Source organism: Ruditapes philippinarum, unplaced genomic scaffold (assembly GCF_026571515.1).
Source record: "Ruditapes philippinarum isolate M1 unplaced genomic scaffold, ASM2657151v2 ctg1520_1_1_1_1, whole genome shotgun sequence".
Lineage (NCBI taxonomy): Eukaryota > Metazoa > Mollusca > Bivalvia > Venerida > Veneridae > Ruditapes > Ruditapes philippinarum.
In genome coordinates, this window is record NW_026856547.1 from 160,800 (window position 1) to 179,561 (window position 18,762).

The 18,762-nt window shown below is 31.0% G+C and overlaps 1 protein-coding gene across 1 annotated transcript in view; it reads left to right on the forward strand.

Moving 5' to 3' along the window:
- The first annotated feature begins 9,701 nt into the window (after nucleotides 1–9,701).
- Nucleotides 9,702–18,762, forward strand: part of LOC132746936 (uncharacterized) — a 47,545-nt gene continuing 38,484 nt past the window's right edge. Inside the window, exon 1 of the mRNA XM_060736219.1 lies at nucleotides 9,702–10,633. Coding sequence (XP_060592202.1) covers nucleotides 10,451–10,633 — 183 coding nt within the window. The 5' untranslated portion in view covers nucleotides 9,702–10,450. The remainder of the gene's footprint in view (nucleotides 10,634–18,762) is intronic.

Here is an 18,762-nt window from a genome sequence, read left to right on the forward strand (position 1 = left end):
AATTAATATTAATTGCTGGATTCGGACACGGAATTAACCAATTAAGCGTCACCTATTATATACACAGTGAAATGATGAAATTTGAACTAAATTGACCACAAATTTTAAAACACATTGATTTTAGCTCATTTATTGAAACTACCAAGAAGTACTTGTTCAGAAAGAGCGAAGAATAACGATGTTATTCTTTGTTTATTACTTATAATTGCATAATTTATATTATTTCTTTCATACATGTACACTTTATACAGAAGAAACAGAGACACCATACTGTTAAAACCTAAAACTGCAAAAAATACTTTTACAGAAATTAACATTCTTCATTTTGTTTTTACGCATCATGCCATTTTGTGTAGCACCAGTCTGTCTTTTAAACCTCCTTTTGGAAAGTCACACTTAACCACATTGCTTATTTTCTTTTGACAAAATGAAAAAGAATAACCATGACACGACAGTATATCTAAACGTATTTCGTACTAATTATAAATTTCATAGGGACCATAAATCTAAAATAATCCACGCACCACAGCTTTTGCTTATGCAAATAAAGAATAACTTGCAGTTTAAGAGGAAAATTAACAAATTCAGAGATATCAGAAAATCACACTCTTTTACTTTATTTTATAAATGTACTATGTAAAATACCTGATGAAAATGTAAACGTAATCAAAAAGTATATTTTTACGTAATAATTTGCATACCATGCTATCGATATCTTGTTATGACAAGTGTTAATACAAATTGCTAACTTAACAACAAGATAAGTACATGGTGTTAAACGCGGGAAAGACGATGCACGTATTTCATTCATTGCAAAAAAGAACAACTTATAAGTTAAAACTAAAGCTGTGATTGTTATTCAAAAAAGATATGATGAAAGCGTAATTCTAGAAGTAACTGAAATGTATTCATCTTTAACAGTTTTCTCATGTAGTCCTGGCCTGTCAGACACCACTTCAACTGAATACAAGTCCAAGTTCAAGATTGACTTATAATAATTTAATATCATACTATTTGTACAAATTAGGTCTTGTAGATATATTGTTTTTCTTCTTGTTCATCTGATACTCGTAGTTGAGATTCAAATGAATATCTGTTGCGGCTCGATTCTAAATGTCAGTCCATAACTTTAAAAGAAACAAGTAAATGTTGACAATCATTATGAAAACATGGAATTCAAGCGTATATATTAAGAAATCTCTTACTGCTAATTACGATATCGTTTTTTATTATCTATTACCACAAAGGCGGCCTTTTGTCATTCTTTGTTTTACTTTAAGTGATATAGTGCCCTTTTGTTTTCGCTATTAAGTCTAGTTGAATAAGTATTTTATTTGAAAACTCTGGAAAATATTATAGAGATTGACCAGGAATTGATTATGTTTATGTTTATCACGTCCATTATTATTTTTCAGAGTGAAATATAAAATTGAGCACAATTATGGCAAAATGTCAAGCTATTTTTATTTCTATCTGTTCACTGACCATTTTCACTTGGATGGGCATAATGTCACTTTAATGCTAAACCTTATGGAACTGAAAACAAGTAGACTTTCTCGCAAGTTTAATACCAGGGGTCAGTATGCTCATCTGTGCAGTCTTATTAAGCTCTACGCTGTTGATGGCTCGAACTTTGTTTTGGATATCAAAATCCATAAGGGTGTAAAAAACACAAGGCAAACCATTTTTACATATTCAAGAGGTAAGGGATAATGAAGAGCAAATATAAGGTCTGCTTGTAACAAAGGTATATATAAATCAATAAATACATTCACAACGATACCAAAAGGCGAAATTATTTTTTTTTCCTGAAATATTTATTCCTTTCATCTTCTTTGAAGAGTATCAAGACTGGTCCCTGCCATTTTTGATTCTGATACCTGTGTGGTATACGCGATCTGATCGGACGTCCAATTTGGCTCGTTCAATCAGATCGTGTTCCACATTGTTTGTCAAATGAGTATATAGTAGGCTTTTCACTTTTCTATAACTATAATTCTGATGGTGGATTTAAAAAAAAATATATATAATTTTATCGGTGGTTTTGTATTAAAATTTTGGTACCTTAAAGTAAGCCTTAGAGTGTTGAATTTTTTTCAGGGTTGTATATGGGGTCCAGGGGCAGATAGGGGTGGTGTGTCCAAACACTGATACTGCCACCTACGGGTTGAACAATCTTTTTTAGACATCATTTAAAAAAAAGACCTAAAAGAAGCAGGTGACATACTTTTCAATAGATTGATACATGATTTTGGTGTTATTTTGGTTAATTCACCCTTGAGAAACATTCAGCATATACTCTACAAGATTTTTGTCTGTAATTATGACAGCCAAACAATGCTATTTTTCCCTTTTCTTCATTGTTTATGCAGAATTCAATATTTTAACTTGCCTGTTTCACATTGACTTCTATAGAGAGTGAACTATTTTAATATACTTTAGTATGAAACTCCTTTCATTTATGGATATCATAAATTAAAGGAAATTTTCATTTTTATTAGTATTTAGGCGTTTATCAATAATGTCTTTAAGCTCCTTTTAATTCGTTGGTGTGAACATGCTTTATGACTATCTTTGTATTTGTTGCACTAATTGATTGTAATTGTTTATGTTATCACATAAAATCTTACTTCGTAAAATGTTTAGAAAAAATACTATGTATTTGTTTATACAGTACTCTTCTGTAAATGATATAAACATGCATGTCTTTCTATTATCACTGAACTGGTTATATTTTGTATGGCTATAAACTTGTTATTTGTTTAATGCCAATAAAATTATTTGAGTTGAGTTGAGTTAATAAGAACAACTGTTGAAGTATTGACGTAGTTCATGTTCATATACCTATAAAGTATATATAATTTGCGCTGTTTTGTATGCTTACGCCAGACAATATTTTACTGTAATCGCATGGTTTGAAACTGTTTCTTTGTTCTTACTAACCCAAAATATTCATTACACTTTCAACTAATATATAACAGTTGAAGGGTTGTTTTTGCACCTTGTATATGTTAGTGTAGATTTCTTTTACAGTGGTTGGAATACATCCCCGGTATCAAAAAACATTGATAAATTTGCTGGTATTAGTTCAATTTGCTGGCATTTTCATTTGAAACGAAAAGGAAAGGGCACGGTAGAGAGAATAGCACTGAATGTAGTAATGTTTTGCTGATTTCTGTTTAAATGATTATGAAATTGCGACGAAACAGTTATAATATATGAAACGGGTAAGTTACAGGGCTGTAATACAGGCTGGGGCGACATCTCGGTTTGTTTCTGCAAAGAAATCGTCTCCGCCTAACAGCTTCAACATGGTTTTAAGAGAAACATCCCTCGATGTCGGCCTAATGAGTGTTATGTCCTCGTACATGTAACTAATTCGTTTCGTATACTATAACTTTAACTTGTCCTTCTTTTCTTTATTGATAAGGAAGAACGTGACGCTATCCAGGAAATTTAAACAGATGATTTATTTTTAAAGCCTACTACTGGCTTATTATTTTTTTTTTTGGTAATCAGCAAATTATGATGTGTGAAGGGTTTAATGCTTTATCATATGAAAGATATTATACATTTAAAAAATGCTAAAATTAAGGAGTTTTTTCTATTATCTTATGGTCAATTCTCGAAAAGATTGTTACACAAAAATGTCTCTGTTATTAGACACACATGAATATTGTAAGTGAACAGAATAAAATGTTCCTGAAGATATTATTTCCCTGCTATATCAAATAGGATTTTAACAATAAAGGAATGATTTCGCGCATGAGACATTTGGTTTTGAGGAAAAAACTAAAATACTTCCTTCAAACTGGTATTTTGAAAGTATCTTCTTTCAAAATTCAGCCGGTAATTTTATGAACTATGGGCAACAGAAATACAGCTTTATACACTATTACAAACTCGTAAAAATACCAACGGAAGTTTTGCATTTATAGAATTTGTTTATTAATTCCGAATTTGATAGCAGTGTTTACTTTCCGACGTTTTGATACAGATAACATTTTAAAGCATCATGTACTATCACGTACTACATTGTAACACATGAAATTAGATGTTTGACCTAATGAACGATTGATATTCATGTTTTGTTTTGCTTTACAGCGCATCAACACACTTTGGATAATTGATCTTTTATAAAAGTTTTTCAAAGTGAGAGCTACACGGTTGTTCAAGTTTTTGAAATCTGATACAAAACAGTTTTCATATTGAACCTATACAACGTGGTCACAAGATTTGTTGCCTTTGAATCATACGTATGAAAAATTTTCAGTACCTTTTTATAAAAAAACTTTTGAGGCTTCGTGCTTTCTCTATGATCAAAGATACGGAAGTTTGTTTTTCTTTCAAAATGTTTTAGTAATCTTTTTAATTTTAGCGATTCCATTTTTTCATTTTTTAAACACATTTTACATCAAAAACATTTTCAACTCAGAAGCATTCAGTAATCACAACGTTTCAGCGCAAAGTACGTGTAGTAAAATCCAAGGAATACTAGTACTAGAAAAAATGCAAACGAATATACAAAACTGAAATAAAAAACCTGCCTAAACGGCGAAACGATGATAATATTCGTGCCGCAAACGAATATATAAATTGAAAACTAAAAGAACTCCCAAAACAACAAAATTGAAAATATTCGTGCCACATACGAATATGCAAAATTGAAAACTTTAAAAAAAAGCCAAAAAAAAAAAAAAACCCCCAACCCACAATTTAAAAATTATTACTTGCTGGGTTTAAATTTTAAACCCTTTGTTCAAAACAATGAGATAGGAAGCTCATCCCAACCCTTCCGTCTTTTGCTCCCCGGCACCGACTTTAAAAAACAGTTTTTTAAAAATAAACAAGCCGGGGTTGGCCAAAGCCTTAAAAAAAAGGGGCCCGAAAAAGGGCTTAAGGGGTTAACATTTTAAAAACCCAAAACAAAAAAATTAAACCAATTAAAAAATTAGTTCAACCCCTTTGGTTTTCCCCCGGGAAAGATTTTTTAATTTTGAAGAAACTTTGTTTCCCCAAAAGGGGGGTTATTTAAAAAATTGGGCATTTCCCCAAATATTTAAATATTCTTTTTTCAAGCAATGCCCAAATGTAAATTTTTTTGGGCCTTTTCTTTTTTGCGCCCTTCATTTTGTTTTTACTAAAACTCATTACAAAAAATTTGCAAATTTTAAAAATTTGTTTTTCCTTTAAAAAGAAATTATTTTGAAAAATGTTTAAAAAAGGTATGGGGTTAAACTTTTTAAAATTTAATTGGTTAAAAAAACCTTTCCCACATCACTTTCCAAAAATGAATTTAGCAAAATTTTGCTGTATCTAAATGGGCATTTTTCGAAAAAAATGGAATTTGATTTAATGGCTTTTTGGTATTAATTTCCGGGTTTAGTCGAATTAAAATAAATTAAATGGTTTAAAAAAACTGCCCCCCCGTTTTAAATTTTTAAAAAAAATTTCCGAGGGGAAAAGGGGTTTTCTTGTTACCCAAAGGAAAAAATTTTTTTTAACCCCACAACACCCATTTAACTTTTACTTTCACTTCATTCCCCCTTTTATGAAGAAATTAAAAATTTAATTCCATTCTGATTGAATTTAATGATGAAAATATCGATCAGACAAATCAAATGGCATCGAGCATTTTCTATTGGTCATAAAATGATTTATATCAACTTAAGAATTGATTTGAAAGAAAAAAACAAGAGGGCCATGATGGCCCTGAAATCGCTCACCTGTATATAGGCCCCTGGGCCAATGCCAAATTTAAACCAGGGACTTTTATTTGAACAAACTTGGTAGACAGCCATTAGAAGATGTTTCATGATAAATATCTGAGCTTTACTCTTTGGGGGTTTTATAAGAAGATTTTTTTTAAAGTTTTTACATATACATATAAGAAAAAACAATGACACCCCCCGGAGGGGCACATTTTGACCCAAGGGCTTTTACTTAAACAAACTTGGTAAACACTAACTAGAAAATATTTCATGCTTAGTTTCTAAACACTAGCTCTTTTGGTTTTTTAAAAGAAGTTTTTAAGTGTTTACTCTATACAAAATAATGAAAATCAATGACCCCACTTATGCGAGGCACATTTTTACCCCAGGGTATTGATTAGAACAAACTTGGTAGACACTGACTAGTTAATGTTTCATGCCAAATATTTAAGCTCTAACTCTTGTGGTTTTCTAAAAGAAAATATATTAAGTTCTTACTCTATACAAACCAATGACCCCCAAAGGCCAATATGAACCCATGGCATTTATTTGAACAAACTTGGTAGACACTGACTAGTAGATGTTTCATGCCAAATATTTAAGCTCTAGCTCTTGCGGTTTTCAAAAAAAAAGAAGATTTTTTAAGTTTTTACTATATACAAATAAGGAAAATCAATGACCCCTCGGGGCGGGGCCAATTTTGACTTCAGGACATTTATTTGAACAAACTTGGTAGACATCTACTAGAAGATGTTTCATGCTTAATATTTAAGCTCTAGCTTTTGCGGTTTTCTTAAAGAAGTTTTTTTTAAGTTTTTTACCATATACAAATAAGGAAAATCAATGACCCACGGGGCGGGCCAATTTTGACCCCAGAGCATTTATTGGAACAAACTTGGTAGACACTGACTAGGTGATGTTCCATGCCGAATATTTTAGCTCTAGCTTTCGCAGTTTTCTAAAAGAAGATATTTTAAGTTTTTTCTTTCGGTTGCAATGGCAACCATAGTTCTGCTTGGAATTAAATTCTTTGAACAATTTTTAAAGTTGACTACTAAAAGAACATTCCTGTGAAGTTTGGATGAAATTGGCCTAGCGGTTCATGAGTCGTTTAAAGTAAAAGTTTATGGGGGGACGGACGGACGACGGACGGACGCTGGGCGGACGCCGGACGAAAAGAGATCACAAACGCTCACCATGTCACTTTGTGACAAGTGAGCTAAAAATAAAAACAAAAAACAGAACTATTAAACAAGTAAATGGCCGAGTTATCTAGTTGAATGCTTATATAGTTTGAGCAGCAAATAATGATCATTTAACCAATTACAATGTATAAGGATTATATTACCCATTAAAACGGTTGAAAGCTTATATAGCTTGAGCAGCAAGATAAGAATTATATAACGAGTAACCTTTGATAGAAGGTCACAAATACACGATGATGAAAGTAATGACTAAGGTCAAATAAAAAACATCAAAAACCATGCGTGTACATAGATAATTCAAATGTCACACTTGTCAAAACAAGAAAAAAAAACCTTCATAATTATTTAGAACTGTTACTTGTTTTTTTAATACTTCTGTTATCTTGAGTCACCAAGATCTGGATTAAACCTGACTTCCGGTATTTTTTCAGACTCAGAAATGTTTGGCATTGATTCTTTTCGTTTATCATATATTCGTTCTATTTTAAACAATAATTTGTAATCAAAGATACGAGAACTCTATCACAAAGCATGTACATTTTTGTGAAATGTCTTGTATGTTCACTCCGTTTTATCTTAAATATCTCTGAATTTCTGGCTATGACGATAACAGTCTGTTCTGTTTGTAAAATCACCTTGAAAAAATGTGAAACTGAGTGCCTGCAATCCCCGCGATAGAACTTATATTTAGCAACATTAACATATACGAGACAGTCATGTGATAAAAGTTGTTTAAAAGGTTAATTAAATTACATTAAATGAGTAACAGGGTATTGCACAGGTTATTTGTATTCAGATATGGACCCCCTTTCCGAGGTTTGCCTGTACATACACTTATGCAGTGAATTCTCTTTAGCGTATGTTTAAAAATCACTTTTGTTTAGAAAAACATAGATATAATAAAACATTCACTTTATGAAGATGACATTTAAGATTATTTTCATCTACAATATAACAATACGCAAGACTCATTTTTTCCTGATTGATAAATATTTTTTTTAATAACACTATAATTATATTATACATTAGAGACTTGGCAGAGATGTAACTTATACATAACTTCTGATAACTGTGGAAAGTTTGTCATTTGAAATATTAATTTCCTGATAAGAATCACTCGTTGAAGTTACATAGAAAAATTTACTACATGGTTTACCCTTGATAGTTACGGTTTTGATTATTTAAATTGTTACAGTATAAAAATATTTCCAGGTCGAATTGAAGATTTAATGATGTTTAGTAATATTTTCTCAATAATTTAACATTATTGGTTACAGATTATGTTTAACTAACATCAGACTGCGTTTTGTTTTATCGAAATGGTGTCTGTAATGTCTTCTTTCAAACTAATTACGTACTTATTTATCAATTTTCCATGTAGACTTTTCGCAAACGGTAAGACCAAAAATTACAGTTTTGTTACATGTTATATGAACTTAACAGGTAATTTCATGTTTACATTTTTTGATGATTGAGATCTTTGAATGGTCAAAACAGCATATGTCATAAGTCATGATGAAAGCCTAATTCTAGAAGTAACTGAAATGTATTCATCTCTAACAGTTTTCTCATGTAGTCCTGGCCTGTCAGATTCCACTTCAACTGAATACAGGTCCAAGTTCAAGATGGACTTATAATAATTTAATATCATACTATTTGTACAAATTAGGTCATATTGCGACGAATCAGGAAATATGATTTTGGCTTACCTCGGGTGTTACAAACTTAAAGCTACACAAGGAATCTAAACCACCTCACCTGCAGGAGTTAAGAGATGCATAGATTCCAGTTATTTGTATCCATTTAGCCGTCTATTATGATCAGACATGGTTAAACGGTGGATGCAATTCTAATGCCCCAACCCGTAAAGGCAACCCTTCAGTTATAAGGAGTAATTTAAGTAAAAAATATTAAATAAATAAATAGAATAAATAGATAAATAAATACATAATGAAATATTGCCTACAAAAATAACAAAATAACAAAATTAAAACATATATTCGAACAGATTAATTACTCAAAATAATCAATATATGCTATAATCAATAGGATAATGATCAAAACATGAAAAAGATTATTAAATAATTCAGTCGTAGATACATTTGAGCTCATTTCAATTAAAGCAAATAATATATTTTGTGTTCGTTCAGACTAAATGAACTCTTCGAAAAATTCAAAAATAGCAAAAAAAAGAAAAGAAAAGAAAATACTTAGCAACTTAAAGACACCACTACTTAACGCTGACTCTTTCACATGTTAGTGATCTTTTTAAATGAGAGCCCTCGACACTTCCATTGTAGAGCATCCGTCGTAAACAAAGCCCAAAACGGTAAACTCGGTTTCTAAAAAGATACAATTTAAAAGAACATGCCAATTTAGCAAGACTCGGACAATGCTTTGGCACGTACATGTAGAACATTTTTTCTCGCCATTTTGGATACAATTTTGATAAGAAATTCCCCAAAAATGACGTTAATAGAACCTTTTAAGGTCTTATTTGAATAGATCGCCAACATGTTCGAGAGCCAGCGTTTAGTAGGGGTGTAAAGAATGAAAGAAAATAAGAAAGAAAGTATTAAAGAAAGAAAGTATTAAAGATATAAAGAGAAAGAAAGAAAAGAAAGAAAGAAAGAAAGATGGAAGAAAGAAAGAAAGAAAGAAAGAAAGAAAGAAAGAAAGAAAGAAAGAAAGAAAAAGAAAGAAAGAAATAAAAAAGAAAGAAATCAACAAAAAATGAAAGGGAAAAAAAGAAAAACAGATAAGAAAAAAGGGAAATAATGAATGATAACCACTCAGAATCGAAAACATTTGCTTTTTTTAAGATTACATCCATTGGTTTGGAAAATTAGGCGTATATGAATACAAATCGATATCATACAAAAATAACACATTTAAAACTTCCGTATTGCATTTCACATCGCCAGGTTACAATGACTGACCATAAAATAATTGTAACGTTTGCTTTCTGTTTATTACTTTAAGCTCTCAATATTCCTATCGATGATTAGTGGCTCAAGTAGCAATGTTTAATGTCTGCGAGTATCAACAGAACAAAGCAAATAAAACAACGTCGCTTAGATTTGTTTCCAAGCTACATTAACGAGACATCTACTGCGTCATTGACAGGATAGATTTGCTACATTTGTGATCGTATTCTACTGTAATGGAAAAAGAATGGAATAGTGTTAATCAAACTACAGATGACACCGCTTGGTGCTAAATTTCAAATCTTTCACAGGGGGAAATATTAGCTATTACAATATATTATTTCTGTTTTATGTAATGACATTTGACTTCAGTAAGAGGTAGTAGGAGAGAGAAGCATTTCTGTTTCTTTTCATTAAGCAGCTGCGTGCTCTGGAACAAAATTATCTGAAAAGAAAGTTTTGTGAAATATATTTTTGTGTACTTTTTTAAAGATGCCTTGAACAATATTTAATTGTTTTTAAAAATAACTAGACAATGACGTTTCATTAACAGCTAATAAACGTGCGTTCATTTGTTTAATTACCATATATTCTTTTTCTGGAAAAAATGACACAATATATATTAAACACGAGCACGTGTGAAGCGCTGGGGAATCACACGGCGGTACAGGGACTAGTTTCGTCAATAGAATTGCACGAGACATTGCTGCTAGTTACAGGATTTGGATTATTTACAACTTTAATTGCATTGCTTTTCGTTTGCATTCGCCGACGAGTTTACAACGACAAGGTATGACATGTTTAATTCCAAATTAGATTTAAAGAAATTTTATACAAAAGTAAAATATTTTTGGATAATGATACATTTTTTGTTAAAATATTGTGTACTTGATTAGCCTGCTGGCGGCATCTGACTATACCCATGCGACCAGTGCAGACCAAGACCAGCTACCCTTATCGTCTGATCACAGCCTGCACTGTTCGTTATTCTGTCAGCAGATATTTTAAATTTTCCTTAAAAGTGAAAGCTGGACAAGTCCTTTTATATATTAAGCATGACAAGGGTTATAATGTGTACAAAAATGAAGGTAGCAGTCTTCAGTGACAATGGTTTGCTTTTTGTAAGGGTATACATGCATTAAGTAGTGAAGTGTAAATCGTAAACGATTTCTTCACACTTGTGTTATTCTTAAAGAAACAAAAAAAAAAAAAAAAAAAAAAAAAAAAAAAAAAAAAAAAAAAAAACTGATCTTCTAGAGCGATAAGATATTTCTTTTAATTTCCATTGTTCTTTACTGCTTGAGTGTTTCAATAAGCATAAAGCTTCCAACACAATCGAACTAAAACAAATTAATATAAACTAACTAAAGATAATTCATGAATAGTGTTATCAGTGCTCTTTTTTAAAATATTTGTTGGCAGTCCCATTACCTTTTTTTAGTGAGTTGGTAGTTGGTGAGTTGGTATTAACCTATCGTTAGTTGGTTATTTTTTATAATTTCAATACATGTATATAATATCTGTCTAATTTTCTTCATTTGCTTAGCACTTTGAATATCCCATTGGCTAATAATACCTCAGTATGGAATGCTTATTTGAATGTAACATGGTTATTCTAAAGTGTATAAAGCTATATATCTGATGCAAAAATTATTGTTTGGATTTTAAAAAAGAATACTTCCAAAATGTTTGTATGAAGTAAAAATGGCATAAATTGGCTTAAAGCGAGTGGCACATGCACAAAGTCATTGCTAAACGGATAAAACCCTACTTGAAATAGCAAAATAATATTTTGTTCCGGAACATTTTATTCTGTTTACGTTCATTATTCAAGTGTATTAAATAACAAAGACATTCTATGTAACAACTTTTTCAGGAATCATCCATAAAATAATAGAACCAATACATTTGTATAAATTTACTGTTCATAAATTTTACAAAAATATTTCCTAAGATATAGATTTGTACCCTTTAAGTCCATTTTAAACATTGATGGGACATCCACTTTGTAAAGAAAGGTCAAAACAGGAAGAATAAGTAGGGGCATTTTTCAGTAGGTTACTGAAAAACAATGTTATAATGATTGTCAAAACACGCCATTAGATCTTGTTGTACATCATTATCTTCTCAAATGGTTACATACTAGTAAATAAGTTTTAAATGATTAAAAGAAATACTATGTTTTGTCAGTCAAATCCCTAATGCAATTATTAATGGCAAGGCTTCGTGACCAACTAGTGTAAAGTGCTGATTTTAAAATCTATTTCCTGTACTTATAGTGTGTTTAAATTCACATAAGGACATATGATTCCACGGGGACCCATATCCAGTTGTATCACGGGACGTTAGTTGCGTGTCTTCTAATACGCTCGCTTGTTCGTGTCGAATAAAGTTTCAGTGATTCATTCATCTATAATACAAGTTTTGAATGTCGTCATAGCTCTGTAATTTTACATTTGTACTACAATGAAATAATACAATATATAAATACGCTTAGGCACTTTAGGATGTTCAGACATGATATTTGCATTGAAAAGTTTAAATTGATGAGTAATATAGATATCATTATTCTGACCGTAGCGAATGTTAGAACGAACTTGCTTAAAAACAGAAAAAAATGTAAATATTGAAATTTAAGCCATTCAATGTCATTCCTTTAATGACATGATAAACGTTTTCAGCAGCGTATTTATTTGTAACATGTCGAAATTTGAAGAAAAGAACGACGATAATACAGCGTAAATAATGGAAAATAGTCATTTTGAAGTCCTTGCTTTGTTGAGTATATATTTTTCTTTTATATTTGCTAAAAAAACGCAGAACATGATCATCTTGTTTTTTTTACTGTAAAATTGTTATCTTAATAGAGAAAAGTATGTGTCTCGCTTTCATTTGTTTGTTTGCTTCTGTGTAAAAATAAATCACCTCGCTTTTTTGGATAAAACAGCTATTTTTCAAAATGCTATATGATGAATGATAAGCATTGACTGTCCATCTAGGCTGCTAGCACTTTCACTCCTCATAGGATTCAAGTAGTTTTACCATCTGAAAGGCGTTCCACTACAAAGCTCGATCTCTATCTAGTAACACTACGCCAGCAATGAGAAAACGTTATTCCAGTAGTATTTAACGTCACTGGACATTTCATGCAAACTTATTTCTAATAACTACTAGACATTATTTTACGATGCCTCATGCTTTCATTAGAAATTTTATTGCCGTAGTAAGGTTAAGTACTTTCTTTTTTTTCAACATTATTTCAGGTCAGTTGGAAGTCAACTAAAATACTATTCTTGTTTTCGAGCGGGCCAATATAAATACTATTCATTACTATCCACAGTGTAGTATGCGGGAGATCCGTATAGATTATGTGACGTTAATTAAATAGAATAATCGGTAAATAGTTAACATAAGAGACAGAATTACTATTGACTTAAAAACATTTTGACAGACAAAGCAGTAGATTAATACAAGATTTATACAAGTTTGATTTTTTTAACTCTGTTACAATTTGCTATCATCTAAATTCACTTAATGTATACATGAAATGAACGAAAACATGTTAAATGCACTGAAGTGTCATCTAAAATGTTTGATCTACATTTTCTTACGATTTTCTTAAATTTATAAAAATGTAGTTGGCCCACAAGCACTAGCACTTATTATCTATCTCCTACACCAGAATTTTGAATTTACAACGCTTTAAAATTGACAATGGCAAGGGAATATTTGTGACTTCGTCGGTGTCCCACTGGACGACGTTCCGTTCTAGTTTGATTCACTGGGCATATCGTTCCTAGGACGACGCTTTCCGATGTTGATCTTATATTTCACACTCATTTTTTTATTAAGGGATATCAAAGTATAAGTAGACTTTTTTGCTTGGAACACTATTTCTTTTTTTATATCACATAATATAATAAATATATGTATGGATATATAGCACAACGATCATGATACTAATAATAAGTGCTTTTTATAGAAGCCAAGTAATTTTCCTTTATAATACTTTGTTTCTATTCTTCCACCCTTTGTGATGAAATGCCTTGGGTATGTGATGAAATGCCTGGGTATTTGGTTAAAATAAGTCCAAAGTAGATTTCATATCTAAAAAAAATCTCAATCAGTATTCCTGTGTGAATTTCCCATCAAAATAAACATGTCGTGACTAATTGTTTCGACAAATGCTTCATACAATGTTGAATGATTCTAAGCTATTAGATTGATAAAATGTTTAAAGCGCTGTACACACAATTTTTTGAAGTAGTGGTCACACTGGTTCAATATAGTAACAATTGCTTATATTGATAATTTGATGTGAAACTGTGATTATAATCCTTAAAAACACGTCGTTTAGAACTAAATTGTAATTTAATACATTAAGTACATAAATGTTGATGTAACGATCATTTTTTAGTGCGATGTCCAGGAAACTAAGTGAACAGACGGAAACGGTCTTTTTCAGCGTCGCACCGAGTTTTAAAGCATTTTTTCTTGTATTTTGCATGAAAGTATTTTTTGATGTTTAAGTTGAATTATTCATGTGATCACATCAATTATTTCCCCCAGGTAAATCACATAGCATAAAAGTTTTATTGTTTTTGTCAACAACAACAATAAAAACAAACAGCAACAACCAGAACATCTAATTATGTTACCATAAAATTATAATTAAAATATATACTTTAATATGAAACCACGCATTTCGTGATTTATCTTTTACAGCTTTAAACTTCTTCGTTATGAAAGCAATAAAGCTTCTATTATGACAAAATGTTAAAATTCTGATGCGGAAGAATTTCATAGTCTACGATATATAACACCTTAAGGTAGATATATTGTTTTTTCCTTTTTGTTCATCTGATACTCTTAGTTGAGATTCAAATGAATATCTGTTGCGGCTCGATTCTAAATGTCAGTCCATAACTTTAAAAGAATCAAGTAAATGTCGACGATCATTATGAAAACATAGATGGAATTCAAGCGTATATATTAAGAAATCTCTTACGGCTAATTACGATATCGTCTTTTTTTCATTATCTATTACGACAAAGGCGGCCTTTTGTCATTCATTGTTTTACTTTAAGTGGCATTATGCTCTTTTGTTTTCGCTATCAAGTCTAGTTAAATTTATATTATATTTGAAAAGGCTGGAAAATATTATAGAGATTGACCAATAATTGATTACGAAAAATGTTTATGAATAAAAAGATAAAGTACGTAACATAAAAAGACTGTTCCACTATTTAAAAAAGAATTGAGCGTTACGGACTTTTTCTTGAAATTTTTTTTTATAAAATAATCCGTTGGTCACTTAGATTATTAGCTCAATAATGAAAAAAAATGTCAAGATATTTTCTTTCTATCTGTTTACTGACCACACGTGGATGGTCATTATGTCATTTTAACACTAAACCGAATTGAACTGAAAGAAAGTAGGCTTTCACACCGGTGTAGTTCAGGGGTCAGGATGCTCGTTTGTGCAGTCTGATCGGGCTCTACGCTGATGATGTCTCATTGTTTGTTTTTGATATAAAAATCCTTGTCAAAAGACAAGGCAAACCCTTTTTTTAGGAGTTAAGGGATAATTAAGGACATATATGTTTGTTACAAAGGTATACAGAAATTAATAATATACATTCACAACAATACCAAAATGCGAAATTAATATTTTTTTTCTGAAATAGTTTTTCCTATTAATTTCACTTAACCTTTTTTTTATAGAATAGCAGGAATGGTCTATTCATAATATTTTGGTAGCATTCTTACTCAAATGATTGCTACTGGATTCTTATGCCGTACGTCAAAGCACAATTTTGAGACCCAAACTTTTTATTTATTTTGACAGTGATGTGATTTGGTTAACTGAACGTTTTTAAGGTGATCCTTTCACTTTCTTTTCAAAGTTTTCATTAAAGCTCGATACTTTTTAAAAAAGTATAACCGTAGATCATTAAGCAACATTAAACCTAAGAAATAAATATATTTTTCTTCTTTAGTTAAAACCAAACATGTGTTTTAATAGATTAAGAATGCTGAATGTAAAATCAATTGTCTTAAAAGTAGTAAAATGTAAACAAACTGGTAATTTGTCTTCCATACAAAATACTTATACCATATACTTATACCATATAACTGTACAAACTGCCACAAAGCAAAAGAAGCAAAAGACGGTTCAGCTCCATGACCCGTTAGTAACTCTCATGAAACGTCAACAGAACATAAATTTTTTTAAGGTTTCGAAAAATGGAAAAAATATCACTTTTAGGGCTTAAGGACACGCTTTTTTTAAAAAAGACCTAAAAGAAGCAGGCAACATTTTTTTCAATAGATTAATACATGTTTTCGGTGCTATTTTCGTTATTAATTTTGTGAAACATTCAGTATATAATCAAAACTTTTTTTGTATTTATTCTGACAAACTAACAATGCTAATTTTGTCATTTTCTTCAGTGTTACTGCACAATTCAATAGTTTTACTTGACTGTCGCACATTGACTTCGTCACGTGTTTTCCTCTCATTTATCCATTAGGGTTGTCAGTTCTACATACTGCTTTGACAGTTTTTCACATTCAGTTATATATAAAATGAACTATTTTAATATAGCATGAAACTCTTCTGCGGTATGGATAGAACAAATTAAAGGACAATTTGATTTTTATGAGAAGGCGTTTATCAATAATGTCTTTTAAGCTCCTTTTAATTCATTAGTGTGCATGTGCTTTATGATTATCTTTGTATTTCTGGCACTAATTGATTAGAACAACTTTTGAAGTATTGAAGTAGTTCATGTTAATATACCTATAAATTATATATCTTTTCCGCTGTTTTAAAAGTTACGCCAGGTAATCTACTGTTGTCCTTACATCTGTGTTGATAAACAAGAAAATATGACTTAGGTGAAGCTACCAAGGGAATATAAATTCAAACATGATTAACACTGAAGATGATTTATTTTAAAAGCCTGCTGCTGGCTTATTTTTTGGAAATCAGCAAATAATGATGTGTGAGGGGTTTTAAAGCTATATCTTATGAAATATTTTCATACAATTTTTAGAATGCTAAAATTATTTATGTTTTTTTCTCTATAATCTTACGGTCGATTCTCGACAAAATCGTTACACATAAATGTTTTGTTATTGATCACACACGAATATTGTAAGTGCACAGAATGAAATGTTCCTGAACAAAATATTTCCTGCTATATCTTAATTAGAATTTTAACGATTTACCAATGATTTCGCACATGAGCCATTTGGTCTCAATGAAGTTAACTAACGTATTTCTTTCATACAGGTATTTTTGAAAGTTTTCCTTTTCAAAATTCAACCGATACTTTTTGTGAACCACAGGCAGCAGAAATATAGCTTTATATGAGTCGCGTCACGACAAAACCAACATAATGCGTTTGCGACCAGCATGGATCCTGATCAGACTGCGCGGATGCGCAGGCTGGTCTGGATCAATGCTGTTCGCTTTCCTACCCTATTACAAATAGAGAAAGCGATAGCGAACAGCATGGAGTCTGATCAGACTGTGCGGACGCGCAGGCTGGTCTGGATCCATGCTGGTCGCAAACCCACTATGTTGGTTTTGTCATGACACGGCTCAATTATACTGTTACAAATTCGTGAACATACCAATGGAAGCTTTGCGTTTATAGAATTTGTTTATTAATTACGAATTTGATATTCGACGTTTTTATTCAACACCATGTACTATCACTTACTGACAAATGAGATGAGATGTTTAACCTAATGAACGATTGATATTTATGTTTTGTTTTGTTTTACTGCGAACCAACTGGTTTTTAGTATTTCAAAGTGAGAGCTACACGCGTCATCTTTCTGAAATTTGATACAAAGCAGTTTTCATAATATAAACCTATACAACGCGGTCACTAAACCTGTTGCCTATGAAAAATTGGCAGTACCGTTTTAAAAAAACTTGTGATATAGAAAGAATTCGTGCTGCTTATATGAATGAAAGTACGAACATTTGTTATTCAATACAATTAGTTAACTTTTAAACTTTAGTGATTCTATTTCTCTCTATTTTTCAATATGTTATCAACACATTTCACATCAAGGCATTGAAATAACTGGAATTTTGTCAGCCATTAATTCATTTTTAAATGTATCGGAAGCATCAGTAATCACAACGTTTCAGCGCAAAGTAATGTATAAAAAGCCGCGGAATACGAGTAGTAGAAAAATGCAAACGAATATACAACATTGAAGTAAAAAAACACCCAAAACGTCAAGGTTGAAAATATTCGAGCCGCAAACAAATATACACAATTGAAAACTAAAATAACTCCTAAAACGGCAAAATAGCAAATATTCGTGCCGAAAACGAATATATAAAATTAACTAAAGAACGACCAAAACAACCAAATAAAATAATTGCTTGCTGGGTTTGATTGCGCCTGTTCATCACTATTAACATAGGAGGTATATGCAATCTACTGTCCATGCTCCCCAGCACCGCTTTAAGCAAAAACATAAGCATATTGTTAACCTAGTTTCGAAAAGTTCTTACTAAAATAACATGTTTAACAAACAATTAAATTTGATTGTTATTACCATAATATTTCATATTTCATGCAATATATTGTCACATGCGTCTCATTTGTTACACTCACACATTTTTAAAGACTGAAATTTACTGTTCCTAATGAATTATTGCAATGTTATAGCGTCTGTGGTACACTAGTTAAAATCAATGGTTAGATCTTCACAACATCACTTCGATGACTTAGCAAATATTGCTGTATCTGATTGCCATTTCGCAACATGACTGATTTAATGGCATTTTTGGTAATAAAACCGTTGAGTCTGATTAATAAAGTTAATGATTAATAACTGTTCGATTAATTTTGCACATATTGCGATGAAATGATCTTGTTAAAGTAATAC